The following is a 27965-nucleotide window of genomic DNA, read 5'->3' as shown; positions in this document are numbered from 1 at the left end:
CTTCTTCATATCCATATTGCCCTGGCCTCGACTCCTCTGCCTCTTCTTCTTCCCCAGGTTTTGCTTTTCGTACTTACATCCCTTCGCTTGCTTCCTTCTTCCTCTTCTCTTTTTATACAAAACAACCTCCCTGCCCGGCCGGATCTTTCTTTTCCTCTTTCTTTTTCTTCTTCCCTTCGCTTTTTGCTTCCTCTTGATACTACTAACTAAACCAAACCAATTCCCCCCCCCCTCTCCATCCCCTTCCTTGCCACGCACGCTACATCTAGTTCGTGGGCTTATTATAACGGTTCAGACCTGCAGTCACGGAAAATTAAACACCCCCTAGCTGCTGTCCCTCGTTTCGTCTTGGGCGTACTTTTTTTGGCCTATTTATTTTATTTGAAGCTTAGCTCTATACCAAACAAACCGCCGGCCTCTTGACTGTCCCCCCTCCCCTCCCTCCTCCTCCTCCTCCTCCTCTCCGCTCGAGAGTATTAAATATTATACGCTCCCACGCTGGATTCGACGGCCTGGTCTCGAGCCGCAGCTTTCATGGGCAAAACTACCGTCTGCCTCTCCCATCGATGAATCCGAAGGGCCGTATTCTGTCGTGGTGCTTTGAGTAGGAAAGAGGAGGATACGCTGGATACGCAGGATTCGCATCTGCCTATCTCTCTCTACCTTTCTTTCTTTCTTTCTTTCTTTCTTTCTTTCTTCTTTATTCTGGCTCCGAAGAGCCTGTTATTCGTCTGCTCTGACGCCGCCGCCGCTGCCACGCCGATATCAAGATGCCAGACCTACTCCCAAAGCACCCCCATCAAGGGCTATGTCCATCGCCATTCCTTCAGGAGAACTTGTTCCCTCCGCGGGGAGGCTGTAAGTCCATGCATGCATCAATTGACATCTCTTTCCCCTTCTTTTCTTCTTCTTCTTCTTGTTCATATATCTAACTGCCATTCTCTTATCAGTCGTGGAAGGCCGGTTCTGCACTAGCCAGTATACTAGAATCTCCTGCTGTCTACCATGTCCAGTAGGTGCATGGAAATACTCCCCAGGTATGGACGGATTAATGCCCTCTTGCTCATATCTTATTTGCACCCTTTTCCTCGCCCACTAGAGATGAATTGAACCATCGCTTACAAGATATTCAACCTGCTAGGCTTCGCACATAGGACGCAAGTAGCCAACTGGCTCGCCGTTGCGGCCTTTCTTGCCAATGCATTGCTGCTGGTGTCCTACGCCATATTACCGGTAAAAGTGACCCATCGTCACTATCTGAATGTCTGCCTAATATTAGGGATAATGTCCTTACAAGTATGTCTTCCTATAACAATCTGCCTTTATTATTATTATTATTATGGAATAAATATCTAACAATGCTATAGCTGGGCTTCATTATACCCCTGGCATCAAAACCGCAGCAATGCTACAATGAAATTACCCCAAACGACATGTTCTCAGAGATGTCCTGTGCCTGGTCCGGTGCCGTTGTCCTATTCGGTGCTTGGACAAGTGTAACATGGAGTATGTCCTTGCCTCTATATCTGCCATATTTTATCCATCATCTTGCTAACTGCCCGGTTTCAAGGTTTCTTTCGAACGTTGTCACTTCACCTGCAGATATGTTGGAACCTGGTGCTCGGACAACGGTTCTTCCTGGGCTCTCTGGCCATCGGCTGGGCCATACCACCCATGGGCATCACCATCGGCCTGGTTCTGACGGGTGTCTCCTACAGGTTTGGAACCATCTGCCATATTAACCATGACCACAGCATCGCAGACTTCTGGGGACCCATCCTGTCCATCTCCGGTGCATCGATGCTTGTCCATCTCATCACCTTGCTCTACTGCATGCAGGTTTATATTCGATCAGTGTTTGAAGAAAAACCGCCCACAGACACGAGCTCTGCGTTCCCGTCATACACCGGCAGCGTAACGACTCTCACCTACCGCGCGACCTTCAAGCGTGTCAAACATGTCATCAAAATGCAATGGAGAGGCATTGCCGTCGTCCTGGTCGTCATGACATACGCCATCTTCTTCACCCTCGTCTTCATCAGTCTCGATCGATCCGTCGAGAAGACCCCGGAAAATATCGATCGGGCTCACCCCTGGCTTGTCTGCATTGTCCTGACGAACGGCAACGTCAAGAAGTGCCTCCCCGAGAGCCAGATGAGCCTGGGCGGTCCCTCCGAAGGCCTGGTACTGACCGTTCTGCTCCTGCTGCCCTGTTGCGGCTTCTGGTCGGTGCTGCTCCTGGGCCGCGTCTCCATGATCCCCGGCTGGGTGCAATTCTTCAGGAGCAAATTTCAGCCCAAACAGGAGTTTCCGCCCCGGGGGATCACGCCAAACAAGGACTATGCGATGCTGAGCTCCTCGTCTCGGTACAACAACACCAAGTCGCCCGATCCTTTGCTTTCCATGTCCCGCCAGTCAGACCTATCCATGACCACCTTCAAGGTATCCGGGGCAAAGGAAAGCGTAGACTGCACCAGGGACGAAATCAAGTACCCGAACCCTGCCATGAGCTTCTCTAGGCCTCGCCCACCCAGCGCTCAGCGAGCCGAGCCAAACGTACGAGACTGGGATCCGCAATCGACTTTTGCCCCAGGCGCTGCTGCTGCCCGAACTCGAGGCTATCAACCTTCCGAAAGCCGCTGCTCTGACCGAAACGTATAATTGTATAAAACGGCTAGGTTGAAAGGCTCTGTCCGAGATATACAACCAACACTGAATGTCCGTCTTTTCGACAAGACTACCAGAGACCGTCGCTCGACCGAGATACGAGACGGAAACGGCATCTTACGTCCCTCCCATGTGGTGGTACCCCCTTTCCCCTCCCTTCCCTAGCCTCGTGGGAGGGCGATGGAAACATCCATCCATGCCCCTCTCGCTTGCCGGCATACCAAGACGGCGCCACTTATACCACTCTAGTTATCCATCTCGCTCTCCACTCAACCCGAACATTCCTACGTGTATATGTGGCAGCAGTAAGGTTAGGGTCTCGCATCGCACCTCTCTGAAGGGCATTGGACAATAAAACAACGACGCCCATTGAGCGCTGTACAATACTATACACACTGCACAACGCTTTTAATCCTTTTCATTCACTCCCTCACTTCCCCCCTACCTTTCGCCGCGGTCATCGGGAGGCTCATTACACACCATTCCGGATACCATGCCATACATACCCTTGCCCCAAGGCAAACAAAATCAGCCAGTTTCTTTTTACCTAACGCTCCCTTCCGGCTTCATGTGTCTGAGGGATAACGCTGTCATGACAACATGTCAACCGGAGGCATCACTCTTACTTTATTTAATCTTTTTTCTCCTTTTTATTTTCATATATTTTGATCCATCTACAATCAACTACACACGCCACACATACGCAATCTGTCCCTTTCACTCTCTATCCTTCCTGACCGCGTTGAAACCGATATCTCGTTTTAATACACTATCACCAAGGCCTGTTCTCCTACCCCTTGATTTTCGTTGTTGGTTCTTATATCCATCTCTATGTTTTCTTTTCCCTTTTAAATATACCATCTATATCATCCTGGGTGTTCATCAGGTGCTGGAACGGACGGGGATGGGTCTGGTCAACTAGAATATTTGCTTGTATTTTCTGTTCATTGCATGTACGTATATAGGAGCGTACTTTTCATGCCATTGATGTTCATAGATATCTACACGGCTACCATCATGCATTACTCTGCCCACTCCACTATCAGTAACAAACCCGTTTATAGTTACTCCCTGTAGGTATCCTTCTTCAGCTTCTCTTCGTCGCCCATTCCACTCGCTATCCTTGCTGCGCGCTCCGCTTTCATGCCGGCCCTGTAACTGCACCCTCCCGCCCGACCCCATACGCATCCCCATACTGTCGCCCGCCCGAGGCCCGCTTTGTACCATCTGGACCCCGTCTGGACACTATGCATGCAGCGTCTACATATACTCCTGTTGGAAACAGGCCGCTTTGGTTACCACCCAGCGGCTTGTCTGCGAAACTTCTCAACCGGCTGGCCCAGCCAGTTACGCCCGAAGGCCCTTCGCTTCTTATCTTATTCTTCTCCCGCATTTTCTCCCCCCTGTCGTGCTAATGTTTGGACAGCCGTACCCGCCCAGGGTATCTATTATTCCGTCATTAGCGAGGTTTTTATGTATGGGATTAACGACCCGGTGCTGCGTAACTCAATTGATATAAGTAGGTCCCCATTATGGCCTTTTCTAAGGAGCGACCGGAAAACAATCCTGAGTTACACGCCTCCCAGCTTGGCTGCCCCCCTCGTACTGATGCGAATGATGGGTATTCTCCATCTCGTGTTGGGGCCTTTTCGCACATGAAGCTCGCTGCGATATGTCATCACTGCATCCACTGTAACTGTATTTGCCGAGGACAAGCCATGGATACTCGCAGACAGATGGGACCTTTCCATGTGGAAAGGAAGTCAAAAATCGCAAGGGATAGATACCCGGACCTATCCCAGGGTACCCTTTGCTCCGGTGCCTGTTGGTGAGCCAGCGTGGGTAAATTCGATACGGTTACGGCTCGTGTTGGGCATCAACAGCGTCTGTTCGCCTGCCCACATGCGAGTGCTATAACATCTCAAGTAACGACGACCATATCATAACTCGCTGGATGGATGTCGTGTTCCTGCTCCACGGTTCCTCCGGGGCATGCAGTGTCGTAACTTGTTAGTTACCTAGTTATAGCTGGTGCAATGCTAGTTAGTTATTTAGCGCCTGGCGGTCTGCAACTTCGGGGTCACTGTGACACAGCCGATGAGATCATAGCTGACTATCGAGTTCGTTAGCTAGTTAACTAGTTGGTTATGGTGTTTGGTGGTGTCTGGAGGCTTTCAATATGGTCCACGAAATGATTCCATGCAGAGCTAACCGGCCAGTTAGCCAACTGGCAAATAGGAGGTTTCAGAGTAGTTAGTTATTCGACTCGCGCAGAGAATACTGATGGTTACATCATGGCACGTAGCATCTGCCGTCACGGAGGTACTTGCTTGCTGTCTCTGCCATTATTGGCGTTGGCTGATAGGAGACGGGCGGGCTTCGAGATGCACCTCCTGTCGCACCGGAACAGTCTGATGTCCACAGATGGCTGCCAAACCCGTGCTGGACGGTGCTCGTCGGGGCAAAGGACGGCCACCAAAGTCACACCGTTTTATCAGATTCTTGGTGACTCTGCAGCTGGTGAAGTCCACTATTGAATGTCTGTTCAAACGGAACAGGCTGCATTGCATGGCTCTGACGTATTATTCGTCTTCGATTGTGCTGGAAAGTCTTGTTTACTATGTGACAGCGAGCCCGCAGGCCAGCACATCTGCCATCACGGACTGTTCGACTCTGCAGTCCATGTTCTACCCACAAACCCGCTACCTGTACACATACGACGGCCCGAGAGCCATCCTTGAATCGAGAGTTATAGAGCCATGGGTCACCAGGGCCACTACACGTCATGCCACTTCGAGATGTGAGGCCACCCATGGATGGCTAAGGGCCTATGGAACACTATCAAGCACAAAAGCAGGTTTTGGAAAGTAAGTTAGATTTTACAGCGCTTCGATATTGTACACTGGACTTGTCTCGAGAATAGCCTCTCCTTCAAAAAAAAAAAATCAGAAGAATAAAGTATACCGCAAGGTGGGATTAGGGAAAAGCCAAAGAGACACAATGTGACCTGTGTTTCATACCATTCGTTGGAAAATGGTGGTTAAGGATAGCTCCGAGCGATATAGATCAGATCCGCCAGGCAAATAAGCTCGGCAATATTTACCAGGCGTTGACTTCAAAATTCTCCTATAATAGTGTTAGCGTCAGAAGATGAAACAGGTACGGCACAGATTAGAATTAGGATGGCTTGCCTCTGAAAAGTAAGTAGTAACGACAGTACGGTCCTGGAACTTTCTGCCAGCAAGAGCTTGAAGGGCCTTAGTCGCAGATTCGGGTGAGTCGAATTTGACATAAATCTTTCCTACACCGGCAGCTTGCCTGCTACCGGCGGAAGGACGGGGAATCTTAAGCTCCTCAACTACTCCGTATTTGGAACATTCCTCCTGTACGTCTTCGCAAATTTCTAAATGACGGACAAGATATTATTATTAGTGGAAACCGTCACAGAGTACCTAGAAAAGTGGCAAAATCTTACCCTCATAGTCTTCATTATCGATTAATTCGTCAGCAGTCACCATGTTCAGCAGCTGGAGCACTCGCCCGGTTTCAAGATCCTGTGAGGTGGTTTTCGCAAACATGGACATCGCATTGACACCCATATCAAGTCCGGCAGCTTGTACGGTGCCAATACTTGCACGGTTAACTTTAAGTCTCCTATCTCCGAGCTCCATGCCGTTGAGCCCTTCAACTGCAATTCCAGTTGATGCTGGATCAAGATACTCGCAGAAGGCAATTCCCTAGTGATTCTGGTTAGTATATGTCTATGTATATATTAATGATATGTTGGAGACGGGATAAATGCGTACCCTGGACTCGTCAGTTCCAACGTCTTTGACAAGAACGAAAGATTTCAATTCACCAAACGAAACAAGAAGCATGGTGACTTGGTCCTCTTGGATGAATGGAGGAATATTTGATACGCAAATCTTATTAGGTGAGTCGGGTACGTTGCTCGACACAACACCCTCTTGACGTGGCTCCTCATCCGTTGGGATAGGAACAATGTAATCTTTCGGCCGCACTATCGTTAGGCCCTTTACTTCTCCATTTGATTCCCCGTTGCTTTCTCTGTTAGCTTCATGCTCTTCCATGGTGATGCCATCGAACGCTAAGGCAACAGTTGCGTCAGCCGCAGTGTTAAATTCCAGGAGTGCAAATTTCCCATCCTTTGAGATCTGTACGGACTGGCAGGGATCGACACCGCTGATGACATTTAGACCATTGAGCTGCAAGTTGAAGAATTGTTGCAGGGTATCTTCGGTAACATTTGGTGGGATGTTATGCGCAAAGAGTCGCTTTGACTGTCTGGAATTAGAGGGTTTGAGAAGAGTGTTGTTACTTGACCCCGAAGCAGCTGGAGGGTTCATGAAGGCCTGTAGCCGACTTGGGTCAACCGCTTGTTGACGTGGTGCGCCTGGTAGTGGGAACATCCCTGACACCTTCGCCTGCTCCGCTGTTACGTTTTCATACCCAGGAGGTTTGATGTCCCACTGAGTCAATCGGCGTTTTCGTTCTAGGATCGGGACGACATCAGTCAGATCAGGCGTAGGCTCTCTTTTCTTGGGGGGTGGTGTTGCGCTCCGTTTTCTATCTCTTCCGCGACCGCCACGGGATTTCTCCTCAAATAAGTCCCTGTCGCGTCGAGACCGGTCGTCATCGTCACCTCGCCGCTCGCGCCTTCTGTCACTTCCTCTGTCTCTATCCCAGTCGCCCCTGTCATCTCGCCGGCTTTGGTACCGATCTTCTCGTTCTCTAGCTCGGTAGTCGCGGCTGGAAGAGTACGAATCCATCTCTCCATCTCGACGCGACGACCTGGAGCCATGGTGAGGTGACCTTGACCTTCTCCGCTCCCTGTCACCTCTATCACCTCTCTCACGCCTCTCACCACGATCTCGACGGTCGTCTCTGCCGGATCGGCCTCCCTAAAAAGTCCGCAACCATCAGAAACTGGGTATTCGTTTGGTAGGAATATGGGTGGCCATAAACTCACATAATAATCCCTCGAGCGACCGCTCTCTGATCATCAAACCATTAGTCACGAACAGATACAAATTTAGATCAACAACATGCTGCAGAATAAGCTTACCTCTTCCGCTATAACCTTCGCCGTTCATCCTGTTAGCTGATTCAAGACAGGTTATGGAGAGAGCTGAATGCAGCGGGATTTGTCCAACGCTAGGTATAATGAAGCTCCAGAGCACGCGCGCCACACAATTCCACCCAGGCTAAGATACACAAAAGGGAGGACACCGTAGTTAGGAGCTGATATTGCGTCCGTTGCGGCTTTGCAGAAGTTTTTGGCTGAAATGTCCATCTGAGCCAGAAGTTCTCGATGTCCAGCTTAAGCCACATTGGGACGCGGCCTTGGCATATGCTTATATAATAAGCTTATCGATATCTGGAAGGTTCAAGTTTTGACGTCGCGACAACAAGACGGCGGTGGAAAATAAAGAACAACATTAGCATCTAAACATGTCAATTGGCAGATTCTCGGAGTGGCGCAAGCTGCCGTTGACGTTAACGGAACTGTGCATCGATACGACTCTTCGGTGTGGGCAAAGCTTTCGGTAAGAAAACGACCTACTAGATGTGCATTTGGTTTTGGTTCCTGGATTTACTGGCTAACTAACTAACTGATGCAATGCAGCTGGCGAAAGCTGGACGACGAGTGGACATGTTCGCTCTACGGGCGTGTCCTATCCTTGAAACAGGACTCGGACTCACTTTGGTACAGATCGTTCAAACCTTCGTCTGTCGAATCATCTACGCTTCCTACTCCCCCTGTCTCTAATGCGACAACACAACGTGCAACTCCCGACGACGACGATACAGAGGCTTTGATCCATCATTATTTCAATCTAGAGTATAATCTGTCAGATTTATACGAACAATGGGCAGCCTCTGACCCGAATTTCAAAAAGAAAGCAGTGCAGTTTGCTGGTATCCGGATCATGAGACAGGATGCTTGGGAAACTCTCGTGTCTTTCATTTGCAGCAGTAATAACAACATAGCTCGTATATCCCAGATGGTAAGCCCACATCTTGTTTTATATTCAATAAATCCACGCTCTAAACCTTGACTTGACAGGTGGAAAAGCTATGTATCAACTATGGCCCGTTTATTGGCCAATTGGGCGACCAGAAATATTATGATTTCCCGGAGCCTTCAGCCTTGACTGGTACCGGTGTTGAATCCCATTTGCGGGAGCTTGGGTTCGGGTATAGGGCCAAATATATCTATCAGACCGCAAACATTGTGGCAAACCAACGGGAGCCGGGATGGTTGAACAGCTTGCGGAATCCCGAAAAGCCTGCCTTTAACGAGAAGCCTGCAACACCTGGGTCCGGGGCTAAGGGTGATGAATCCGGGTATAGAGAGGCACATGAACAGCTGCTTGCTTTACAAGGCGTTGGCCCGAAAGTCGCGGATTGCGTGTGCCTAATGGGCCTCGGCTGGGGAGAGTCAGTTCCTGTTGATACTCATGGTAAGTCATAGTATTTGATATCAACGGTATGACCATATAATACTCACTATTTTCTTCCCATAAATGAAATAGTCTGGCAAATTGCTCAACGTGACTACAAATTTGGAAAGGGGAAGCAGAAGACTCTAAATAAAGCAACATACGATGCTGTTGGTGACCATTTTAGAGAGCTATGGGGCAAAGAAGCCGGCTGGGCACAGAGTGTTCTATTTACAGCCAATCTCAGATCGTTTTCGGACCGATTGAACCCCAAAACTGAGCTCCACGACCAGTCTACAGAAACCCTTAAAGTTGAGTCGAAAGTAGAAGCAACGCAAGTGAAGGAAGAGGCGGAAGAAGATGGAATTCGAGTTACCACTCGAATCTCCGTCAAAAGGGAACTATCTGAAGGTGAAGATACGGGGCCTAAAGCTAACCCTAGTGCTTTTGAGCCTGTGCCGAAGAAGCGAAGGACACGAGCATCCAGGTCACGAAAGTAAGGTTCTTGTTTCGACTGCATAACAGGCAGAACATGTACATTATTATTCCTTGGACGAGATCAGCTGGGTCATCAGGTCCTTCCAAATAGCGACCACTTGGTGGCTTCCCTTGAATCCTAGATCCCTGACTTTCGTGTCATATTTTATCCCTGCTGCGAATGTAGCAACAACCGCAAGACCCAAGCCTGATCCAACCAACATGGATGTCTGATATGGCTTGCCCTTTTGTCCGTTGTTTTTACCCATGACCCGTACCTCGCTGGAGCTGAACTCGAAATCGGACTTGAATGGTATGAATATGCTGCGCAACCAGTACTTCAACTGCCAATCTGGATAAAGCATCGTGTTTTTCCCAGTAGATGCATCTACGTACCAATTGCTGCAGCCGGATGCCCATACGAACCCTTTAAGGGCAGATTGAACCCATGAGTTATCCTCCTGCTCTGCCCTCGGAGTCACTGCAACTGTATCGCATGATTTTCCTCCAAATGGGTTGAAGGCTTGAAGCGGGGATGGGTAGAGGGATTGCATAACAGGCCGGATCGCACGGATCGCGAAGTTTATTTGGCATTCAGAAGTATATATCACCGACAGGTGACCTGTTGCAGTGTTTGGGCCCATCATAATAAAAAAGTTGGGGAACCCAGATACACATGTGCCATAGTAGGCCTGCGGAGTGTTGTCTGCGAAATCTTGCCACTATACACCATAGAGTGAGCATGGTTACTTATGCGTAAAGCTCAAAGGGGAATAAGGGTGTCTTACATGTTCCATCAGCGAGACACCTTTCTTGCCTCTAATTTCTAGGGGGTGAAGGACCTGCTGCGTCTGAAATCCGGTCGCAAGAACAATTGCATCTGCGTTAATGGTTCTCCCTGACTTCGTTATTACACCTGTTTCCTTTATTTCTTCAATGGGGTCTGTAGCAATCAGCTCCATATTTTCCCGATGCAGGCAATCAAAATACCCAGTATCCATAACCTTTCGTTTACAACCAAATTCGATTTTCGGCGTTAGAATATCATGGTATTTCGCTGGTGCTGTTCGCCTTAGATATTCTAGGTGCGTGTTGGTCTGGTCTTCACGAAGGGGTCGCCCATACTCGAGATAGAATTCACGAAATGAGTATTCAAGCCGGCTAAAGTGCCATACTCGATACGCCCACATTGTTAAAGGGATATAACGCATTGTCCATTTGAAGAGAGGGCTGTATTTGTTATTGGGGCGTTCGATCACCCAATGCGGCTGACGGATAAACTGAGTGAGCTTCCGAACCTGGTTGTCGCCATCCGTCATAATAGGTACGAACTGTGTGGCACTGCAGCCATTACCTATGAATAGGAGTCAATATCCTTATTGAGTATCTGTGTGTGAGAAGACAAAACCTCTTACCAATAACGATGACATCTTTATTAGCCCAATTGAATTGGTGATCCCATTGTGCGGAGTGGAATAGCTTCCCACGGAAATTATCGTATCCTTTGATATCGCATTCCTTTGGAATTGACAAAGCACCGACTGCAGATATCAATATCTTACATCGTCGATGTCTGGTGATATTTGATTTGAGGTCTTTTACTGTGACCAGCCACGTCCCTGTTTTTTCTTCAAACCCAGCACTCTGAACAACTGAGTTGTATCTGATATATGGTGCAACATTATGCTTATCAACAACTGACTTAAAGTAAGCTAGGATCTCGGGCTGGAGAGCATATTTCATGCTCCACTCCGGATTGAGATCGAATGAGTATGAGTATACATGGGACGGGACCTAGTAAACATTTTAGCTTGTAATCGCAAAATAAGACATTCTAGCTAAAGTAGTAGAAACGTCACTCGTCTGGTTGTATATTCAGTGGAGAGACTAACATCACATCCACAGCCAGGGTAGGTATTGACCCACCATGTCCCTCCCAAACCGTTTGATTTCTCAAATATCTCATAGCTCGCCTGGGGAAAGTCCTTCTGAAGCTGAATAGCGAATCCGATACCGGACATCCCGGCACCAATAATAAGAACATCCGTATCTAGAGACATGCTGACTTGAATTAAGCGGTGGTGTTCGATATATCACGAATAACTTCTTTTGTTAATAGTAATAGCGTTGACATCTTCGAGAGGAACCAACAGAGGGAACTTGAGCGCATTAAATAACTAGCGAGCAGTGGCTAGTTACATTTCCTAATAATCATCCTGCCGCCCCAACCGCCGCCATCAGCGGTATAACTAAGGAATCCGGCCAGGGAACCGGCATCGTGCAGCGTGCATCTTGCAACCTTCGCCAAAGCCTGTCCGTTTTGTGCACCACGCGACCACCTACGCATTTTGGCAGCGAGCAGGAAGGGCTAGCCCGGGCTTAGGTTGGATGGGGAAGGTCTGCCGAGTGACTAAGCAGTCGACCCCTCGGCTTAGTTAACTTAACTACTGTCTCCCCGGAAATCTGCTGTTCGGCAGACTTTCCCTTTCTCCACTACGTTTAGGTTAAGCTTAAAAGGGGGCCTTGGGTTAGTTATCATTCCATTATCGTTATTTAGGCTTCACGCCGATAATTTTATTAGGACAACCAACCCTATCAGTGGATGCTTCATTTAAACGGCCAATGACGATCAAACTCAGCTCTTTCTTCTTCGCTTTGGGCCAGCTGTTCCAAGATTTGGAGCCTGACGTCTTCAAGAGCAGATTTGCACTCATCAAACCGATCATGCTCAATAAATCCTTTATCTGGCCATAAATCCCCAAGCTGCTCCTTCACCTCCGTGACAAGGTCGGTAGCTGCCACTGCGTTGTCAGAACTGGTCTTGATTCGCTCGTACTCTTCTTTAGAGAAGTCAAATGGGAACGGCTTGTTGCCAGGTACGGCAGGCAAGTCGGGCCAAGTATCCTTTAGATCAGCTAGAAGTGACTCGAAGTGCGCCTCGCCATATTCAAACATCCTATGGGCAAGGAATATTAATCCGTATGGTGCTGTCTTTCGAAACTCAACCGCTGCGTAAAGTTCCGGATTTTTGGCTTGCATGAGTTTCCTCCACCCAATGAATATGTTATGGTAGGAATATTCGTGCAGAGCCGCGGCACGTTCTTCAGGAGAAAGCCCGGAGAGTTTTGGCCGTGGAAGTAAATCGAGTGTCTCCGGTTCAAGGCCATCCCAGCTGAGAAAGGCTGGGTCAGGATTATGGTTATAGAGAGGTGAGATATGGCACGACTGCCAATCGATAATTCCTGTGATTTCTTCCGGGTTGGAAGGGTCAACAAAAATATTGTCGTCATGCAAATCATCATGCCAGAGGTACGGTGACTTGATAGTACCATCACTCGGCGCAAGAGCGTCGATGATTTGCTGGTAGTGCGACAAGGCAGTGAGCTTTGTTTCCGGATTTGGTTGGTAGAGCCTTGGACCACAAAATAAGGCAATCTGCTTTGGAGGTTTTAATAACCTAATAGCTGTTCGTTCTCGATCCGCAACTGCCCGTAAATACTGTGTCAATGAAGTCCCTAGAAGCCATTAGCAACTGAGTCATAGAGTAAGAATGGGGCACCGCGCGTACATGGACCTCGATCGATATCCAGACTTGCTCGGCCCGCATCAACCCACTCTCGCCCTGTAGCTGGCCCAAGAGCAAATTCCGAGTCCATAACGGCCTTTCCATCCTTAATATAATGGCTACCAGCCGGTGTCTGGAGATCGCTTGCGTAGTACAAACTCCCATAATGGGAGAATGACACGCTCAGCCATCGCTTCTGCATGCGTGTTACTGCCAGTAACACCTGGAGTTTCTGAGGTAGTTGCATTTTAGCCCAGACTTGAGACAAAGGAACACCCTTCATCTTATCCATTATAATAAACTCGGCTCCAACCGGGTGAGATTTAGCTTGCGAGTTCCATGCATGGACAACAGGCGCTGGTGTATCAAGTATTTTCCTTGCCTTGGGAACATCCAATCGACCGAAAGTCAGCAAGACTTGAGAAGTAATATATATGTAAAACCGAGCATGGAGAACTCACAAAGTCCATCGTGGCAACTTCGCTTGCCGTTGTAAAATGCGGAATACCAGCATTTGGATTAGGTACTTTAGCTACCACTTCTCGACCATTGTCCATAGTCAAGACAAAGGCCTTGTTGAACATGCCATCTGGGTATTTCTTGACAGAAACGCAGTAAGAAGCGCCAACCGCATCTGCGGCAACCTGTGCTAGCTGGTTTAAGTCGAACCTGATCTCTCGTTTGCGAAGATTCTCGGTCTCATCCACCACAAAGCGGCCACGGGTGAAAGTGAAAAATGCATCATTCGAGTTCCAATCTGGCGGTATACTTGTAAGCAATAGAATATCAAAAGGCCACGGTCTGATATGAACGCAAGGTATACTGACCTTCTCCATCCACTGGAGGAGAAGAGCTCATGCTGGGTGGAGAGACGTCAGGGGACCCAGCCCGCGCTTTCAACTTCGTGCGACTATATTGCTGTAGTCGTGAGGGTGTGGTGCTAACTTTCCGCACGAAACACCTCAAACCTGCCGACGCAACATGATGCATAGCTAGGTACTATCAAAATCCAAAACATATGCTGCTTCAATTAGCGCCTGTTTCCCGAGAAGACAAATGCTCAAGTATGATTGAATCGCGTGGATTTGTATTCTGTTTAACCGCCAGGAGTCTGGGCAGCCCCAGGAGGAATATCACGTGTCAAAGCCAATTCTTGTTAACTAAAGTTAGATTGGCTGGGCCTGTTCAACCAGAGTGCTCCGTACGTAACAATAACTTGCTAACGAACGGCTTTACGAGGTTATCAAGTTGTCCGCATATAACGCGTTCACCAACAAAGCCAAATAACCAATAAAATCCAAATTGTTAATGTTGGATGCTTTGAAAAATGACTGATACCCTGGTCTGCTACGCCCCAGCCTGCCCCTGCGTGAGATTTTGTGGCAGCATGCTGCGGCGACTGTCAAGTTGACAAGGCAGCAGCAAGCCTGACTGGCTGGTTCTCTGGATAGCTAGCCGCCAGCCATCTGAATCTGGATATGTCTCTACTTGGTACTCTGGTCCCTATGACTTTGCTCAGCTATATAAGTGTACAAGATGACACCATGAAAACACCTACAAGGTAAACAGAATTAAACAAGAAATTGCATCGAGTCCATAACTGTACGTTCCTGTTTAACTAACACCCCCGCCCTTCTCTCTTTCTCCCCAACCACCACCATTCTTACTGATACGGCTCGGTTAGATATTCGCCAACAAGTCTCATCCACAACAGCAAACTCCAATCAGCTACGTGTACTCAGCCACAGCGTTTTTATCGTGACACCATGGCCCCGAAAATCCACCGGTCACTTCAGACCCTCATGGCATACATCAAGCAGTCAAAAAACCGCCGTGCAACAATTTTGCGTGGCCAGGGCATACCCGGCCACCGCGCAGCTCCGGCAAAAGGGGGTAACCATGACGCGAAAATCGGGAGCCGCATCGACGTTGGAGAAATCATCAAGAAAGCCGGCAAAGATTATCGGCGTTACAAATTCCAACTCAACTTGAACGCCGAGGACTCGACTCTCAAAAAGATGGCTGCTCAGGATTCTCATTTGGTGTACTCAACTGCAGACGTGGAGATTAGATCTGACAGGACTGAAGAAGAGGAGGAGGAGGCAATACAGAAGTTTGAGCAAGAAATGTTCCAGAACTTGAAGTATTAGGCGTTATATCCTTTTCTGAGATGTAAGGATAGAGTTCGGAAATAAACGCCACATATTGACTATATGACTCAGTTTAGGATGGTTATATACCAACCCCATCTAGACATGTCACTAGAGATCGTTTCTTCAATAGAGGACATCCCTTGTTATTTTAGAAGCTATCGTCTCCAAGTCATCTAGGGCATCCGGGCCTTTCGATTTAGAGATCATATAGTATGGGAGGTTTGGTAACGCACCAAAACCCACCTACTAGTCAGAGTTCGTACCTGTAGGTTGGAAGATGGCCCAAAAGTCGAGTTAGACAGCTGCGATGAAAGCAAGGACAGCATTCTTAATGACAAAAGCTGCTTGGACTACTGGGTTTGTAAGGCTTTGCAGAGCTCTCTCCGAACCAGCAGGAGTCAGATGTCCTTCTCTTGAGAACCAACTTCCTCTTCACTTCAACGTAAAGCACAAGTGATTTGGGAGTCTTTAGCAGAGGCTATAACAGTATCGCAGAGTGTGAAAGCCTTTCAGAGCTTCAGATTTTAGCTGGGATCCTTGTATGATTACGCTTTCAAATACGTAGTTCAAGGACAAGAGAGCCAGCCTGCTTTCCCTGATCGTCTGCCCTCCTCGGACTTGTTCGCCTCATCCTCAACGTTTATTTCTCCATGTAGGTGTGTTAAGCGATGACGACAGGGAAATAATCCATGCTGTGAGCCGATATAGCTACATTCATAGGAATGGAGTAGGCCGTATGTATCCGTGAGTGTTTTACTCGACTCGAAGAAAGCTTTTCCTCCCTTTGATCCGACTATCATCACTCTGGAAAAACATTAAGGACAGTCTCGTCCCAATTCCATTCTGCAAGGAGTTGATGAACACGATACTTAGTAGCCCAGCCGAGATCTGCCTCGATTCTGCAGAGAAGTTGTAGAATGGCCTTCCGTTCTAACTCATCGGTCAAACATTGGCCACTGACGAATAATGGCTGAATAGAATGAATGCGTGCAGATGCTTCGAGCCCAGAAGCAGATATCCCGCAGATTTCACGGCTATGGTTTTGAATCTCTTTCTCAATGGATCTGTAGGAGTTTAGTCTGTCTGTAACAGTACTTCTGCGTGCTGTTGACTCGTGTGGCTTATTGATGAGTAGGAGAATGCGGGCCATATGATAGTGTTGCATCGCTGAGGCACACATTGGGATGCTGTACCAAATCTCCTGGAATGGACACACATCTTGGGAAGAGTGAGGGACTGGAGGCGGGTCAATCCTAGCACAAGGCTTGAATGTGTCAGGTAACGCATGGAACCATGTGTCTAGCTCTGCCTGAAGTCGATTCCATCTATCCAGAAGGGTATTTTGGGATACTCCAGTGGAACTTTCTCCATGGTTTCTACCATCACCAACAGCTATGAAATCAACGATTTTTGAAAGGATCCATATCAGGGTATTTGATATTATGTCTTCCTTCGTGGATTCATTACGTTCAGTAGCGCTTTCTTGTTGAAAGAATCCTGTATCATTGAGAATAAGCCCAGCTTCTGTCCATAATGTTAGGTCACTAGTGACCAATCTGGTTAGGGTTTCATTGATAACTATGGCACACTTAGCATTTTGCCTTGATAACTCTCAGACAGGGAGGACTTACAGGCTGAAAGATAGTCTTGACGCGCAAAATTCCAGAAGATTGCCTTCCCTGCCTTGGAAAATCGAGGTAGTTTCGAGGTTGCAACATTCAAGTGTCCAGATAAATTTTTCTTTTCAGATGGCACCATTCCTGCCTTCATAATGTCCAGTAAAGATTTCACACCACTAAAATGCCTATCCCATACTGGGCTCGTATTATCCAAAAATTCGTAGGCAAAGATAATAGAGATGGCAGCAAGGACATCGTCAGAATGGGGACTAGATAATTGAACCTCAGCAATGGAGACCTTCCGTCTTTTGCTGCTAGTGTTCTCCAGTCCACCAGGGTCTACTGCTTGTAAGTTTCCACTTGTTTGTGACCTAGATACTGGAGAAAAATTTCCATTGTGTTGCAATTCCTCCATAAGAAGCTGGATCGCCTTTTCATAATACTTCATCCCGTAGTAATTCCAGTCAACTCTTTCTGTATCAGGCCATATCTCCATTATGGCCTGTCTCAGACAGGAACCTCCAGTAACCGCATTAGCTCCCTTAATGCGGCCAATCTGCTTTGCAGAATATGCGCATGCAGCATATTTCAGGAGTGGACTAGAGAGTGCTCTGACTGGGACTTGTGAACTAAAGTAACGTTCAATATCAAATAGATCCATCCTTGATACAAGTAGATGGCAAATCTAGTTAGCTTTCTCTATGTCAGGCATTCTATAGTGGTCACTATTTGCACTTACCACCGCCCAGGTCCTTCTGAAAAATGTCGAAGGAAAAATGCCGCTTCATGCTCAGTTTCAACTGAAGAAGTAACTCTCATTACCTGCGGCAACCCTTGAGAAACCGAAGAAGTGGGCCTCTGGTTCTCATGGGAGTGAAGACCAGTGTCAATCGGTTGTGGAATACCATTGGAGGGCGCGTTTAACATGAAACCGACGTTATTATTGGGCGACAATAGTGATAGCGACAGAGACCCAGGGGATGCTTCAGTTGGGATCCTGGCAATAGTTGGAGATGAGTTTGATATTGTTGCTTCTGGGTGTTCAGTAGTCTCAAGCCTAGTATGACTGTTGCTATTCTCAGCAATGTGATCCGCAACAGATTGATAGATGGGATGATTCTCCGCCGTTGCTGCGGCTGAAAGAGCATCTAGGCCATGTGTTTGAGCTTCCGTAAAGGGTGGCAGGTATCCCCCACCATGACTCCATGCGGATTCACCATGGGTGTCTAAAGGGGTATCTGTATTGAAGTGTTCTTCCAGTTCATCGGCGTAAGGGTCCGAGTTATCAACAAACACCACTTCAAAGTGAGCACCGGCTTAGTCGACTCTTCTGAGAATTGTATGAGCTCTGAGTGAAAAGAAACCCACCTTCCTTCGGTATATCCAGCCAGACACTATCTGCGCCAAATGTATTTTTGTAAGAATAGAATCCCTTCAAGCTACTCGGCCCGACCCCTCCTTCATCCTGGTTCATTGAGGCATTTTGCTGATGTCTAAACACAACGGCTTCGCTAAGACGGCATTCTCTGCCCGCCTTCCGACACTGGGAGCATCGCGGTTTCTGCTCGTCACATTTCAACTTGCGCGTTCGACATGTGAGGCTAGCAAGCGGTAACCGGCCAAAGTTAGTCGGCAATCGAATAAGAAGTAGGAAAGCAGTGGTAAGGGACACACACACCACTGACTTATCTTTAGAGGGTAGAGCTATTAGTGGTACTTACCAGCCTGTTCGTGAACGCATCGTCTTGAGATAATTCCCCCACACGGATGTGCGGTTGAATTCTCAGCAAGTTCCCTTTCTATGATCAGAATTAAGAGACAGGCTAAAACCTAGAGAAAACCCCATATTCATGCCCGGATAGGTAATAAAGGTGAAGGAGAAACGATATCGTCTGTTGTGAGCTGCCGCTCTGACGAGGAAGTGATGGAGCTCCGATTTAGCTATGGCCGAGGCGTGGGATGCCGAAACTTAACGCCTTTAGCGCCGGAAGAGGGAGAAGGCCAAGAACTCTTAACTTCGACCACTCTCGCCATCATCGTGGGAGGGCTGACTACTACAGCCTCCGATTAAATCAATACCTACACGCAGTAAACCCGTGGACTTAGATGCTGGTACTAGCTGCCAGATAAAGATAACAGTACACAGGTCATGTTTCCATTAGTATCTTTCGAAGTGCGATGGCTATGCTATCTAAGAGGTATTTGAAGCCGGTGAGTCTAACAGGAAGAAAATCAAGACAGAATGTAAACGCATGGTTGGAGTACACAATTAGCTAAATGAACATTCCCCAGCGAAAGCCTAGTAACTCTGCAGAAGGGACTATTATTAGTCAAGGAAAACCCTAGCTTGACTGATGTATTGTCGTGTATGGAAGTTCAGATAACGTCGAATTACGTCCATATGCAACTGAATTAGCCCAGCAGGCGCATATGATCAAGATCAAGTAACAAGGGTATGAGGGTGGGATTGAACCAGGTTGGGGGGGGAAAAAAAAAGAAAAGACAGGGAGAGACCAAACAGCAGATCCTGAAACGCCGAACATTAGTTTTGGAAGAGGGTATTCACTTTCCTAGGTTCCTAACGCCGATTAAAAGTACCATAAGAGAGAAAGGAAAATGATTCCAGGACGAAAGAAGGAAAAGTTTGTGGTCTAAAGGAAAGGTGGGTTGTACGTGAACTTTGAGAAAGAGGAGATGAAAGAGGAAAGTAATGGCCGTCCAGCTTTTGCGTGCTTCTGTTAATTAGATGCGTGTGCCGGGGGTCCGATGGCGGAGGGACTCCAGAAGGTATTCTGGAGGAACGCGATTGAGATCTGGTTTTCGATCTGTGCCTTGAGGTGCAGTGACGTAGCCTTGCTTGTAACGGCGGTAGCGGTTAAGGAGAATGCCGAAGAGGACAAGGAAGAAGACACAGCCTAGGGCTATGCAGAAAGAGATGAGGACTACGATGCCTCTTGGTTTTTGTCCACCTAGCATCAAAGAGTTAGCAAGACTTCTTTTTTGAAGCAGTGAATGTGATATGTTAGGGGGTTGGACTTACGGTGGCCAGCAACGTTGATCTTATTCTCAGAGAATATTCCAGATATGCTCCCTGGTCGACCATCAGACATACTAGAAAGTATGAATGGTTCAAGTGTAGTTCCGTCGAAGAGGGCTCCAGACACGTATCCAAAGTTGGGCAGCTGGAGTTTGCCTGTGATTAGAAGAGATTGATTCTCCTCCAATAGATCGGTCTTGCCGTGAGTTTTGGTGAGTGGAAGAACTTGCAGCCCCTCAATTAGGGTACTCTCTCCAAACAAGCGACCAGCAGAGCGGAATTCAGTGCCGTCGTAGTGAACAAGGAACGAGGCTCCATCAGCGGATTTTCCGGCGATCCAAAACTTTGAGCCATCGCTTTGTGAAAGGCCAAGGGCACGCACTTCACCATTGATGCTTTCGGAGTTCTTTCCTGTGATAGTGGACCATTCTTGTTCCTTTGCATTGTATCTAGCGAGCATAGTCGCGTTACGCTCAACAGTGAGGTTTCCAGCAACGAGCAGTTGATCGTTCTCTGTCCACAGGAGGACGGTAACATCTCCTCGTAGGGATGTACCCGGGCGATTCCATTGGTTGCCATCAAGTTCAAGGTAGCAAACTGACGGGCAAGGCAGAGAGCCAGCAGATTGGAAGACTCCACCAACGAAGATGTCGTTGGTGCCAGGACGAGGAGCAATGGCGCGAACTTCAACATCGTCACCGTCTAATGCGGAAGGCTGGTTGGAGGCGTAACGATGTTCATTCTTGAGATCATAGACAACGAGGCCTTTGATGTTTGCATCTGCAACTTTTCCAGAGATTTTCCCGCCGGCCAAAAGCATGTCTTTGTTAACTGCAAGGGATAAGAAGGTTGAGTTTGCATCAATTCCGGGACCGGCGCCAGTCACGACATCATGTTGTGCGCCATTGAGGAAGACCAAGTTATTGACGACAGAGTTGTCAGATGTCTTTGCAGTAAAGTGACCAGCTAGCATTGTGAGGTTGCGACCACCTTCGGTATCAAAGAGACCGGTGATGACTCCGCTGCTGCCACCTGTTGCAAGTTTGCGCTTCGCATTACGCTCAGGTAGCATACCTTGACCGAGCTCTATATTTACTGGTAGTGCACGGAGGCCGAGCTTGTTGTTGTCAACTAGATTGACAGCACCGTGTGAAGCGATTCCACCAGAAGCAAGGTTTCCAGCCAGGAGGGTCTCATCGCCTACCTGACTGGAAGCAGTGAGCTGGCCAACGTATGCCAAGTGGTCAATGTCCAGTTCTTTCAGCCATTTCTTTGCTGATGGTACCCAGACAGCAAATCCATTCGCGGGTATTGCAGGGCGACCATCAGCCGCATTAATCTCCGTAAATAATCCGTTAACTGCGATAGTTGTTTCGGTCTTGCCTGAGGTAACATTGGTTGGGAACAGGACAAGTGAAGTGACAGGGCCGTTAACTCCAGCACCAAGGGAGTGCCAGGTCTTGTCAGATATAGAGTATGCAGCAACACTACCAAGCTTGTCATTGTCCCCAGCGGCAGTGTTTGAAAAGTTACCACCAACGTAGAGCAGACCGTCAAGAAGCTGCATAGTTTTGACCGCAAAATTAACCTAAGGGGGACGATGTCCCATCTAAAAGTAACACAATATTGTTAATGGATTCCTTTGTGAAATTTCCTGCAATAAATAAGGTATCCTTGTCCCACACGAGAGAGTTGATGATTGCCTCAGGCTCAAGTTCAGTACCGGCTTTGTTGATGGCAGACTGGGTGAAGTTGGTATCAACAGTTGTAGCCTTTGGGTCATATTCATACAGTCCATTCAGGCCGCCAGTAGATGAAATCAATTGGAACCGGACTCTAGATGCCACAAAGTCGATCATGCCTTGGTCATGGCGGGGGGTTATAGTGATGGATGGTCTGAATTTGCTGGTGCTAGCATCAACGGGGCCGACATAGATCTGGTCAAACTTGTCGAAGTTGTTGGTCTGTGATATCGAGGCCACGATAGGTGTGTCTTCGGAAGACTTGAAAGTGGCAGTTACGTTGGCGGTTCCACGGGTGGCACAGGTTCCATCCTGAATACAACCTGGTGTGAAAATGGTGACGGAGTAGTTACCCGACTGCTTGATGTCTGGCTGTATGGTGACTGAGGTGGCAGTGTCGGTAGATGCATCGATTTGGGTGGATAAATAGTCAGAAGAACTATCGTGAGATGGCTGGACCTTCCATTCACCGGTTGTGGTAGCAGTAGAGGCGAACGGAATACCAGCACAGGTGGGTTCATTGAGGTCATTAACAGCATATGCATAAATATCTGTTGATAGCTGGTTAGTAAAGTGAAAAAGAAAAAAGATCGAGATTAGAAGCGAGAGGGAGCAATCGTACCATCCTGGAACAGCTCAATGCCAGTAAATCCACCACCCTGTCCGTACCATTCTGAGACTTCCAGCTGGAACGAGCTCATGCCAACATTGTTGACAAAGGAGAAGTCTCGAGTAGCATACTTTGGATCGTTAGAGAGAGGACATCGGGCATCACATGGAATTTTCTGGCCGCTCTCGGGGTCGACATAGGTCATGTTCAGGATTCCGCCATCGGGCAGGGCGGTAAATCTGAATGTTTTGGTTCCTCTTCCATCCATAACAACGTTGCGAACGCGTAACTTAGTTGGTCTGAACCCATAGTGCAAGTTAGCACGCCAGTAGCCCGGGGCATTGTCTGTGAGCAACCAGGTCTTTCCGGGGCCAGACTGGCCATCAGTAGGGCAGATGATACTCCTAGGATCGTCAAAGCCTCCAGCAGTCGAACCTGAACCGACAGAGATCTCGGCAGTAAACAGGTTGACAATCTGCTGGTCCTTCCTCTCCGGGCTTGTTGTGTTTCCTAAGCCATCGAACGAGCCACCAAAGACAACACGGCCATCCTTTGCGGGAACAATCGATGTGACGGGCCCATTGAACCCGCTGAAGGGCAGGTTGGAAAGGCCCGACTTGGGAGACCAGATGACAGCGTTGGTGGACTCTGCGTTTCTGAACTCTCCTCCGACGTAGACGATGTTCGATTCGCTGTCACAGTAGAGTGCGTTGACCGTCCCAGAGAGTCCAGGCACGGCAGATACACGGATGTTTTTGTAGTCGAAAACGGCCACGCCGTTGGACTCGACGCCTCCAAGGCTGGTGAAGTTACCGCCCACCACGACGCTGGTGACCGAGCCATCCTTGTCCTTCAACGGGCACATGGCCAGGATATCGGCGTCGGCTGAGGATATGGGGAAGAGGGAGCCGTCGGGCAAGGGGGCGATGAGCGACTGTTTGAGGGAGCCATTGAAGCCGGCGAGGCCTTCTTTGTTGGTAGGCTTGTAGGAGTAGAGCGAGGCAGCGTCGAAATTCCCCACCAGGGCGATGCGGCCGAGCGGATTGAGGTCGAGGTTCGGAGAAGGCGTCGGCTCGAAGAGGGCCGCCTGGGAGGTGAGAGCAAGAGGCAGGGCGAGGAAGACGTTGAGGATGAGGTTGAAGTTGCAGGCAAACGGCGCCCATCCGGGCTGGGAGAGGTGTCCCATGGCCGCGTCGCTGAGGGTGAGAGATAAAAAACGCCTTGTAAACAGCACACGGGGGGATCTCAGATGCCAGCCACCTGGGATCTCCTAGACAAGGAAGAGACGAGCAGACCGGCCTGGCAGAGAGAGAGAGAGAGAGTCTGAAGCGCAGCAAAGAACAATCTCAGGGCATAAACAGATCGGACATGGCGCGATCTACAGGTCACAAAAAGGAAGGAAAGCCGTTACAAGACAAGAAAACAAGGAGTGAAAAAGGGTCAGTAAAACCAGGCTGAGCTCAGTGTCCGTTTTTGCCAGCAGAGGCTACTCCATCTGCTTCCAGGACGCCAGCTCAACAAGCAAAAAGAGTGAATGACCGCGGGCGGCGAGGGTCGATGGCCGGGGAGTCGAGAAGTTCGAAGGTCGAGCAGGTCGAAGGGATGAAGTTCGCAGGGCTGGAGGTTGGAAGGAAGAAGAAAAGAAGCACAAAAGGGGGCCGGATAAAAGTAGATGCGAGAGCAGCAGGACATGACAGGACAGGACAGGACAGTTGGATGCAGGATAGATGCAGGATAGTGACAGTAGAAAGGACAGTGATAGACAGTAGGTACAGTGTGTCAGTATATAGTAGGAAGAGCTGGTGGCCAGCTGCAGTTCATGTCTGTCTATCTTGCTAACATTCTACATAGCTCTGTTTACTCCGTCACCAAAAGGCCATTAAAGCAAAGCCTGAGTGAACTCCTGCACCATGGAGCCTGCCAGGTGTCTCAGGGATGACCATGCCGGTTATTCAGCTTATAGTACTCCGTAAGCCTGCGCTGTCTCCGGCTGCTAAGGAAGATAACTCCAGGCAGTCGAGATACTCGGGGTAAGGTAGCTGATATCAAGCATGTCCATACAAGTACATCAGACTCAACACTGCAGTGCAGAGCAGGAGATATTATTCTAGTTCCTGCTCAGTCTATCAACGATTGTTTGAATATAATAATAATTAATAAAGATTTAAATATAAAATATAAAATATAAAAATGAAATCAAAAATATATAGAAGATATAGAGATGTTCCTAATCAGGCTTAGCCCCAACTCTGATAAAGAGCTTTCGTGAAGCCGAAAACGCGACAGAAAAAAAGAAGAAGAAGAAGAAGAAAAAGCGAAGAGAAAAAAAGGACGAAAGACAGAGAGAAAGAGAAGCCGGAAGAGCGAAGAAGACCCCTGCAGGAGAGACGGCAGCTTCGAGTCCAGCAAAAGACGTGGTGATTGAGTGGCTGGTTGGTTGACCTTCGTGGCTTCTCGGTGAAGCTCGTTCGACCGGCAGCAACGCAACGCGCGACCCAGTCAAGATGTAAGCTGCTCCCTTCGCCCCCCAATTGAAGACTGCTGCCTGGTGACTGGTGAGACTGACTCGGTGCTAGGGAGAGCTTCGAAAACATATACCTTGACCTGTCGAAGCAGTCCGGGAAATGCAAGCTCGCGGAGAGCGGCATGGGCTGGAAGCCATCCGGCGGCGGCGACACCTTCACCCTCGACAAGAGCAATATCGGTGCTGCTGAATGGAGCAGAGCGGCGAAAGGGTACGAGCTGAAGATAGTCTCACGTACCTGTGGTGTTATCCAGCTCGATGGGTTCGAACAGGACGTACGTTGTTGCTACCTCCCAATGGTTGATACATTTTTGATATAATGCGCATGCTAACCAGGAGGCGGCGCCACAGGACTTCGACAGAGCCAGTAAAGCGTTCAAGATATGGTACGGTGTCAACCTCACAAACAGAGAACATGCCCTGCGAGGCTGGAACTGGGGCAAGGCCGAGTTCGGTAAAGCAGAGCTCAGCTTCAACGTCCAGAACCGTCCTGCATTCGAAGTCCCTTACTCGGAAATATCAAACACAAACCTCGCGGGCAGGAATGAAGTCGCCGTTGAATTCTTCCTGCCCACCGATGATGCATCTACTGCCAAGGAACAGCCTGCGGGTAGCACCAAGAACAGAGGACGGAAGGCCGGCTTGGGCAGAGACGAGCTTGTCGAGATGAGATTCTACATCCCGGGAACAGTCCCCAAGAAGGAAGAAGGCGACGAACAAGGTGAAGGCGAAGAAAACAAGAGTGCCGACGGCGAAGAGGAGGTTGAAGAGCAGAATGCTGCCAATTTGTTCTACGAGACGCTCATGGACAAGGCAGAGATTGGTGATGTTGCCGGCGACACTTTTGCTACCTTCCTCGATGTCCTGCATCTTACTCCCAGGTTCGTTTGGAGACTTTTATTCGGGAACTTTACAATTCTCTTTTTCTTCATCTGGTATATTTCTGCTAACGTTCTTCATGCAGAGGTCGGTTCGACATGGACATGTACGAAAGCTCATTCCGACTCAGGGGTAAGACGTACGACTACAAGATCCAATATCAATCTATCAAGAAGTTCTTCCTCCTTCCAAAGAACGATGACACCCACACACTTATTACTCTCGGTTTGGACCCGCCTCTCCGACAGGGCCAGACAAGATACCCGTTCCTGGTCATGCAGTTGAAGCTAGACGATGAAATCAGCATTGATTTAAATATGACCGAGTAAGCTTGGACCCCTAGCTTTTGTTAAGAAAATTTACCGCAGACGCCTAACTAACGTCACCCAGTGAGCTCCTTCAAACCCGATACAAGGATAAGCTTGAAGCTCACTATGAGGAGCCCATTCATCAAGTCGTCACAAAGGTCTTCCGAGGACTCTCAGGAAAGAAGGTCATCATGCCATCTAGAGACTTTGCCAGGTAAGACAAGCCATTTACTGCTGTTATTGCCGCCTTTCTATAGGTATGGAGTAGCTAACATCCTGCAGTCATCACGGCCATAGCGGTGTGAAATGTTCAACCAAGGCCAACGAGGGTCTTCTATTCTGTCTTGATAAGAGCTTCATGTTCGTCCCCAAGCCAGCCACATACATTCAAATAGAAAACATATCAGTCATCACCATGTCCCGAGTCGGTGGTACAGTCTCAGCCAGCCGAACTTTTGACATCACCATGACTCTCAAGGGAGGACAGGGCGAGCATCAATTTAGCAATATCAATCGGTATGGCGTCTCGTATATTCTCCGATATACCTTACATTGACTTATATGCTGACATATTCCGCTTACAGTGAGGAACAGCAGCCACTAGAAGACTTCTTCAAGGCCAAGAACATCCGGTTCAAGAACGAGATGGTTGAAGAGGTAGGCCCATCTGTTCCACTTCCTCTTTTTTTTACATCCTACCAATCAGATGCTAACATCCCACCGCATAGGCATCCACTCTCATTGCTACTGCCCTCGAGAACGACCAGATGATGGACTCGAGTGATGACGACGCCGGTGTCCAGGAGGACCGTGGCTCTGCAGCTGAAGACTCAGAGTCTCCCGACGAAGACTTCGTCGGAGACTCTGACTCCGAAGTGGCTGAAGAATTCGACTCTGAACACGCGAGCAGCAGTGGGGATAGCGACGCTGAAATGGATGATGTTGAAGAAGAGCGGCCGAAAAAGAAGACCAAAGTTCAGAAATAAGGCTCATCTAGGCATCTAGAACGATTGAACCAAGGCTACTCCCTATTACTTTGCCACAGATTTCAGCACTGCTCAGCTTTTACGGAGCTTACGCTGCCCATGTACCACTATGTTGTGCATCTTCTATTTGTCAAGCTGTTGCCCAAGGTGTATATACACCAACTCACCTTTGGGTCCCAGCTATCGACGTGTGGAGCGCACTATCTTTTCCCTCTCGCCTTTCCTCCCCCCTCCGATGTACACACTTTCAACCAATGGCAGATTGAAATAGGGCAGCGAACAAAAAAGAAGGTTGAATGGGATGGGTATCTTCTTCTTTTTTTTTTTCTTAATTCCCAAGGTTTTCAGCTAAACTAACGCATTGATAATGTTACAACGGTTTTTTCCTCCCGTGTTTACTCTCACCCCGTAGGCTTGATGTCATAGTGCAGAATTTATCCCAACGAAAGACGACCCGACCTTCGGGCGCCACAGTTGGTGATCTTTAACGTGGCGCAGCTTGCGGCGGCTGCCGACGTGGAACAAGCACTGGAAACACGTATTCAGATAAAGGCAGGGATCAAAAGCCCAACAAACTGCAATTCCGAGGTCCATCCTCTGTCTTCTTCGCAAGGCTGATTTGAACTGAGCTCCCCTCGCCCTCTTCCTTGTCTTTCTTCGTCTTTTTATCTTTTTGTCTGATATCTCCATATCGAACTTATATTTTGTACCAGCTTAGTAATTATATTATATAAGCATCACCTGACTTTTGCCAAGAACACAAAAAGCTTAGCGCGATGACTTGCTTACCTAAGCCGGAAGCTCCAACGCGACTTTTTTCCAAACGTCAAAGGCAACAAACGAGCCGAAGGTGACGGCAGCGCGAGAAGAAGAAGCAGATGCTGAATCAGAGACGCTGCATTTCTTTATACTGATCAAAGGCGATGCTACTGTG

The 27965-nt window shown here is 48.4% G+C and overlaps 10 protein-coding genes across 10 annotated transcripts; 4 read left to right on the top strand and 6 right to left on the bottom strand.

The window, feature by feature from the left end:
• Nucleotides 1-483: 483 nt before the first annotated feature.
• Nucleotides 484-939, bottom strand: ARB_04436 (uncharacterized protein; the record flags this gene model as incomplete). Its single annotated transcript, XM_003017508.1, has 2 exons — nucleotides 484-720; nucleotides 784-939. The coding sequence occupies 2 exons, from the start codon at nucleotides 937-939 to the stop codon at nucleotides 484-486; spliced, it is 393 nt and encodes a 130-aa protein (XP_003017554.1).
• Nucleotides 940-1674: 735 nt separating this feature from the next.
• On the top strand, nucleotides 1675-2661 carry ARB_04435 (uncharacterized protein; the record flags this gene model as incomplete). Its single annotated transcript, XM_003017507.1, has 1 exon — nucleotides 1675-2661. One exon carries the CDS (start codon nucleotides 1675-1677, stop codon nucleotides 2659-2661), a length of 987 nt encoding a protein of 328 aa, XP_003017553.1.
• A 3149-nt stretch (nucleotides 2662-5810) lies between these two features.
• ARB_04434 (uncharacterized protein) lies at nucleotides 5811-7457 on the bottom strand (the record flags this gene model as incomplete). Its single annotated transcript, XM_003017506.1, has 3 exons — nucleotides 5811-6070; nucleotides 6143-6404; nucleotides 6474-7457. 3 exons carry the CDS (start codon nucleotides 7455-7457, stop codon nucleotides 5811-5813), a joined length of 1506 nt encoding a protein of 501 aa, XP_003017552.1.
• Nucleotides 7458-8303: 846 nt separating this feature from the next.
• ARB_04433 (uncharacterized protein) lies at nucleotides 8304-9631 on the top strand (the record flags this gene model as incomplete). The annotated part of the gene is made up of 3 exons (XM_003017505.1): nucleotides 8304-8696; nucleotides 8756-9152; nucleotides 9225-9631. The coding sequence occupies 3 exons, from the start codon at nucleotides 8304-8306 to the stop codon at nucleotides 9629-9631; spliced, it is 1197 nt and encodes a 398-aa protein (XP_003017551.1).
• Nucleotides 9632-9702: 71 nt separating this feature from the next.
• On the bottom strand, nucleotides 9703-11668 carry ARB_04432 (flavin-binding monooxygenase, putative; the record flags this gene model as incomplete). The annotated part of the gene is made up of 5 exons (XM_003017504.1): nucleotides 9703-9747; nucleotides 9887-10330; nucleotides 10397-10962; nucleotides 11024-11402; nucleotides 11501-11668. 5 exons carry the CDS (start codon nucleotides 11666-11668, stop codon nucleotides 9703-9705), a joined length of 1602 nt encoding a protein of 533 aa, XP_003017550.1.
• A 547-nt stretch (nucleotides 11669-12215) lies between these two features.
• ARB_04431 (uncharacterized protein) lies at nucleotides 12216-14009 on the bottom strand (the record flags this gene model as incomplete). Its single annotated transcript, XM_003017503.1, has 3 exons — nucleotides 12216-13123; nucleotides 13177-13555; nucleotides 13635-14009. The coding sequence occupies 3 exons, from the start codon at nucleotides 14007-14009 to the stop codon at nucleotides 12216-12218; spliced, it is 1662 nt and encodes a 553-aa protein (XP_003017549.1).
• Nucleotides 14010-14939: 930 nt separating this feature from the next.
• Nucleotides 14940-15323, top strand: ARB_04430 (uncharacterized protein; the record flags this gene model as incomplete). Its single annotated transcript, XM_003017502.1, has 1 exon — nucleotides 14940-15323. The coding sequence occupies one exon, from the start codon at nucleotides 14940-14942 to the stop codon at nucleotides 15321-15323; it is 384 nt and encodes a 127-aa protein (XP_003017548.1).
• An 802-nt stretch (nucleotides 15324-16125) lies between these two features.
• ARB_04429 (uncharacterized protein) lies at nucleotides 16126-18419 on the bottom strand (the record flags this gene model as incomplete). Its single annotated transcript, XM_003017501.1, has 4 exons — nucleotides 16126-16904; nucleotides 16958-17544; nucleotides 17685-18261; nucleotides 18314-18419. The coding sequence occupies 4 exons, from the start codon at nucleotides 18417-18419 to the stop codon at nucleotides 16126-16128; spliced, it is 2049 nt and encodes a 682-aa protein (XP_003017547.1).
• A 1268-nt stretch (nucleotides 18420-19687) lies between these two features.
• On the bottom strand, nucleotides 19688-23520 carry ARB_04428 (cellular morphogenesis protein (Rax2), putative; the record flags this gene model as incomplete). Its single annotated transcript, XM_003017500.1, has 4 exons — nucleotides 19688-19866; nucleotides 19986-21543; nucleotides 21668-22275; nucleotides 22347-23520. 4 exons carry the CDS (start codon nucleotides 23518-23520, stop codon nucleotides 19688-19690), a joined length of 3519 nt encoding a protein of 1172 aa, XP_003017546.1.
• Nucleotides 23521-24385: 865 nt separating this feature from the next.
• ARB_04427 (uncharacterized protein) lies at nucleotides 24386-27031 on the top strand (the record flags this gene model as incomplete). Its single annotated transcript, XM_003017499.1, has 9 exons — nucleotides 24386-24397; nucleotides 24593-24766; nucleotides 24951-25133; nucleotides 25195-25739; nucleotides 25823-26062; nucleotides 26128-26259; nucleotides 26343-26561; nucleotides 26630-26702; nucleotides 26774-27031. The coding sequence occupies 9 exons, from the start codon at nucleotides 24386-24388 to the stop codon at nucleotides 27029-27031; spliced, it is 1836 nt and encodes a 611-aa protein (XP_003017545.1).
• Nucleotides 27032-27965: the final 934 nt, after the last annotated feature.

The sequence above is a fragment of the Trichophyton benhamiae genome, assembly GCF_000151125.1.
Source record: "Trichophyton benhamiae CBS 112371 chromosome Unknown contig01293.0, whole genome shotgun sequence".
NCBI lineage: Eukaryota > Fungi > Ascomycota > Eurotiomycetes > Onygenales > Arthrodermataceae > Trichophyton > Trichophyton benhamiae.
This window is presented reverse-complemented; position numbering and strand designations above follow the sequence as displayed.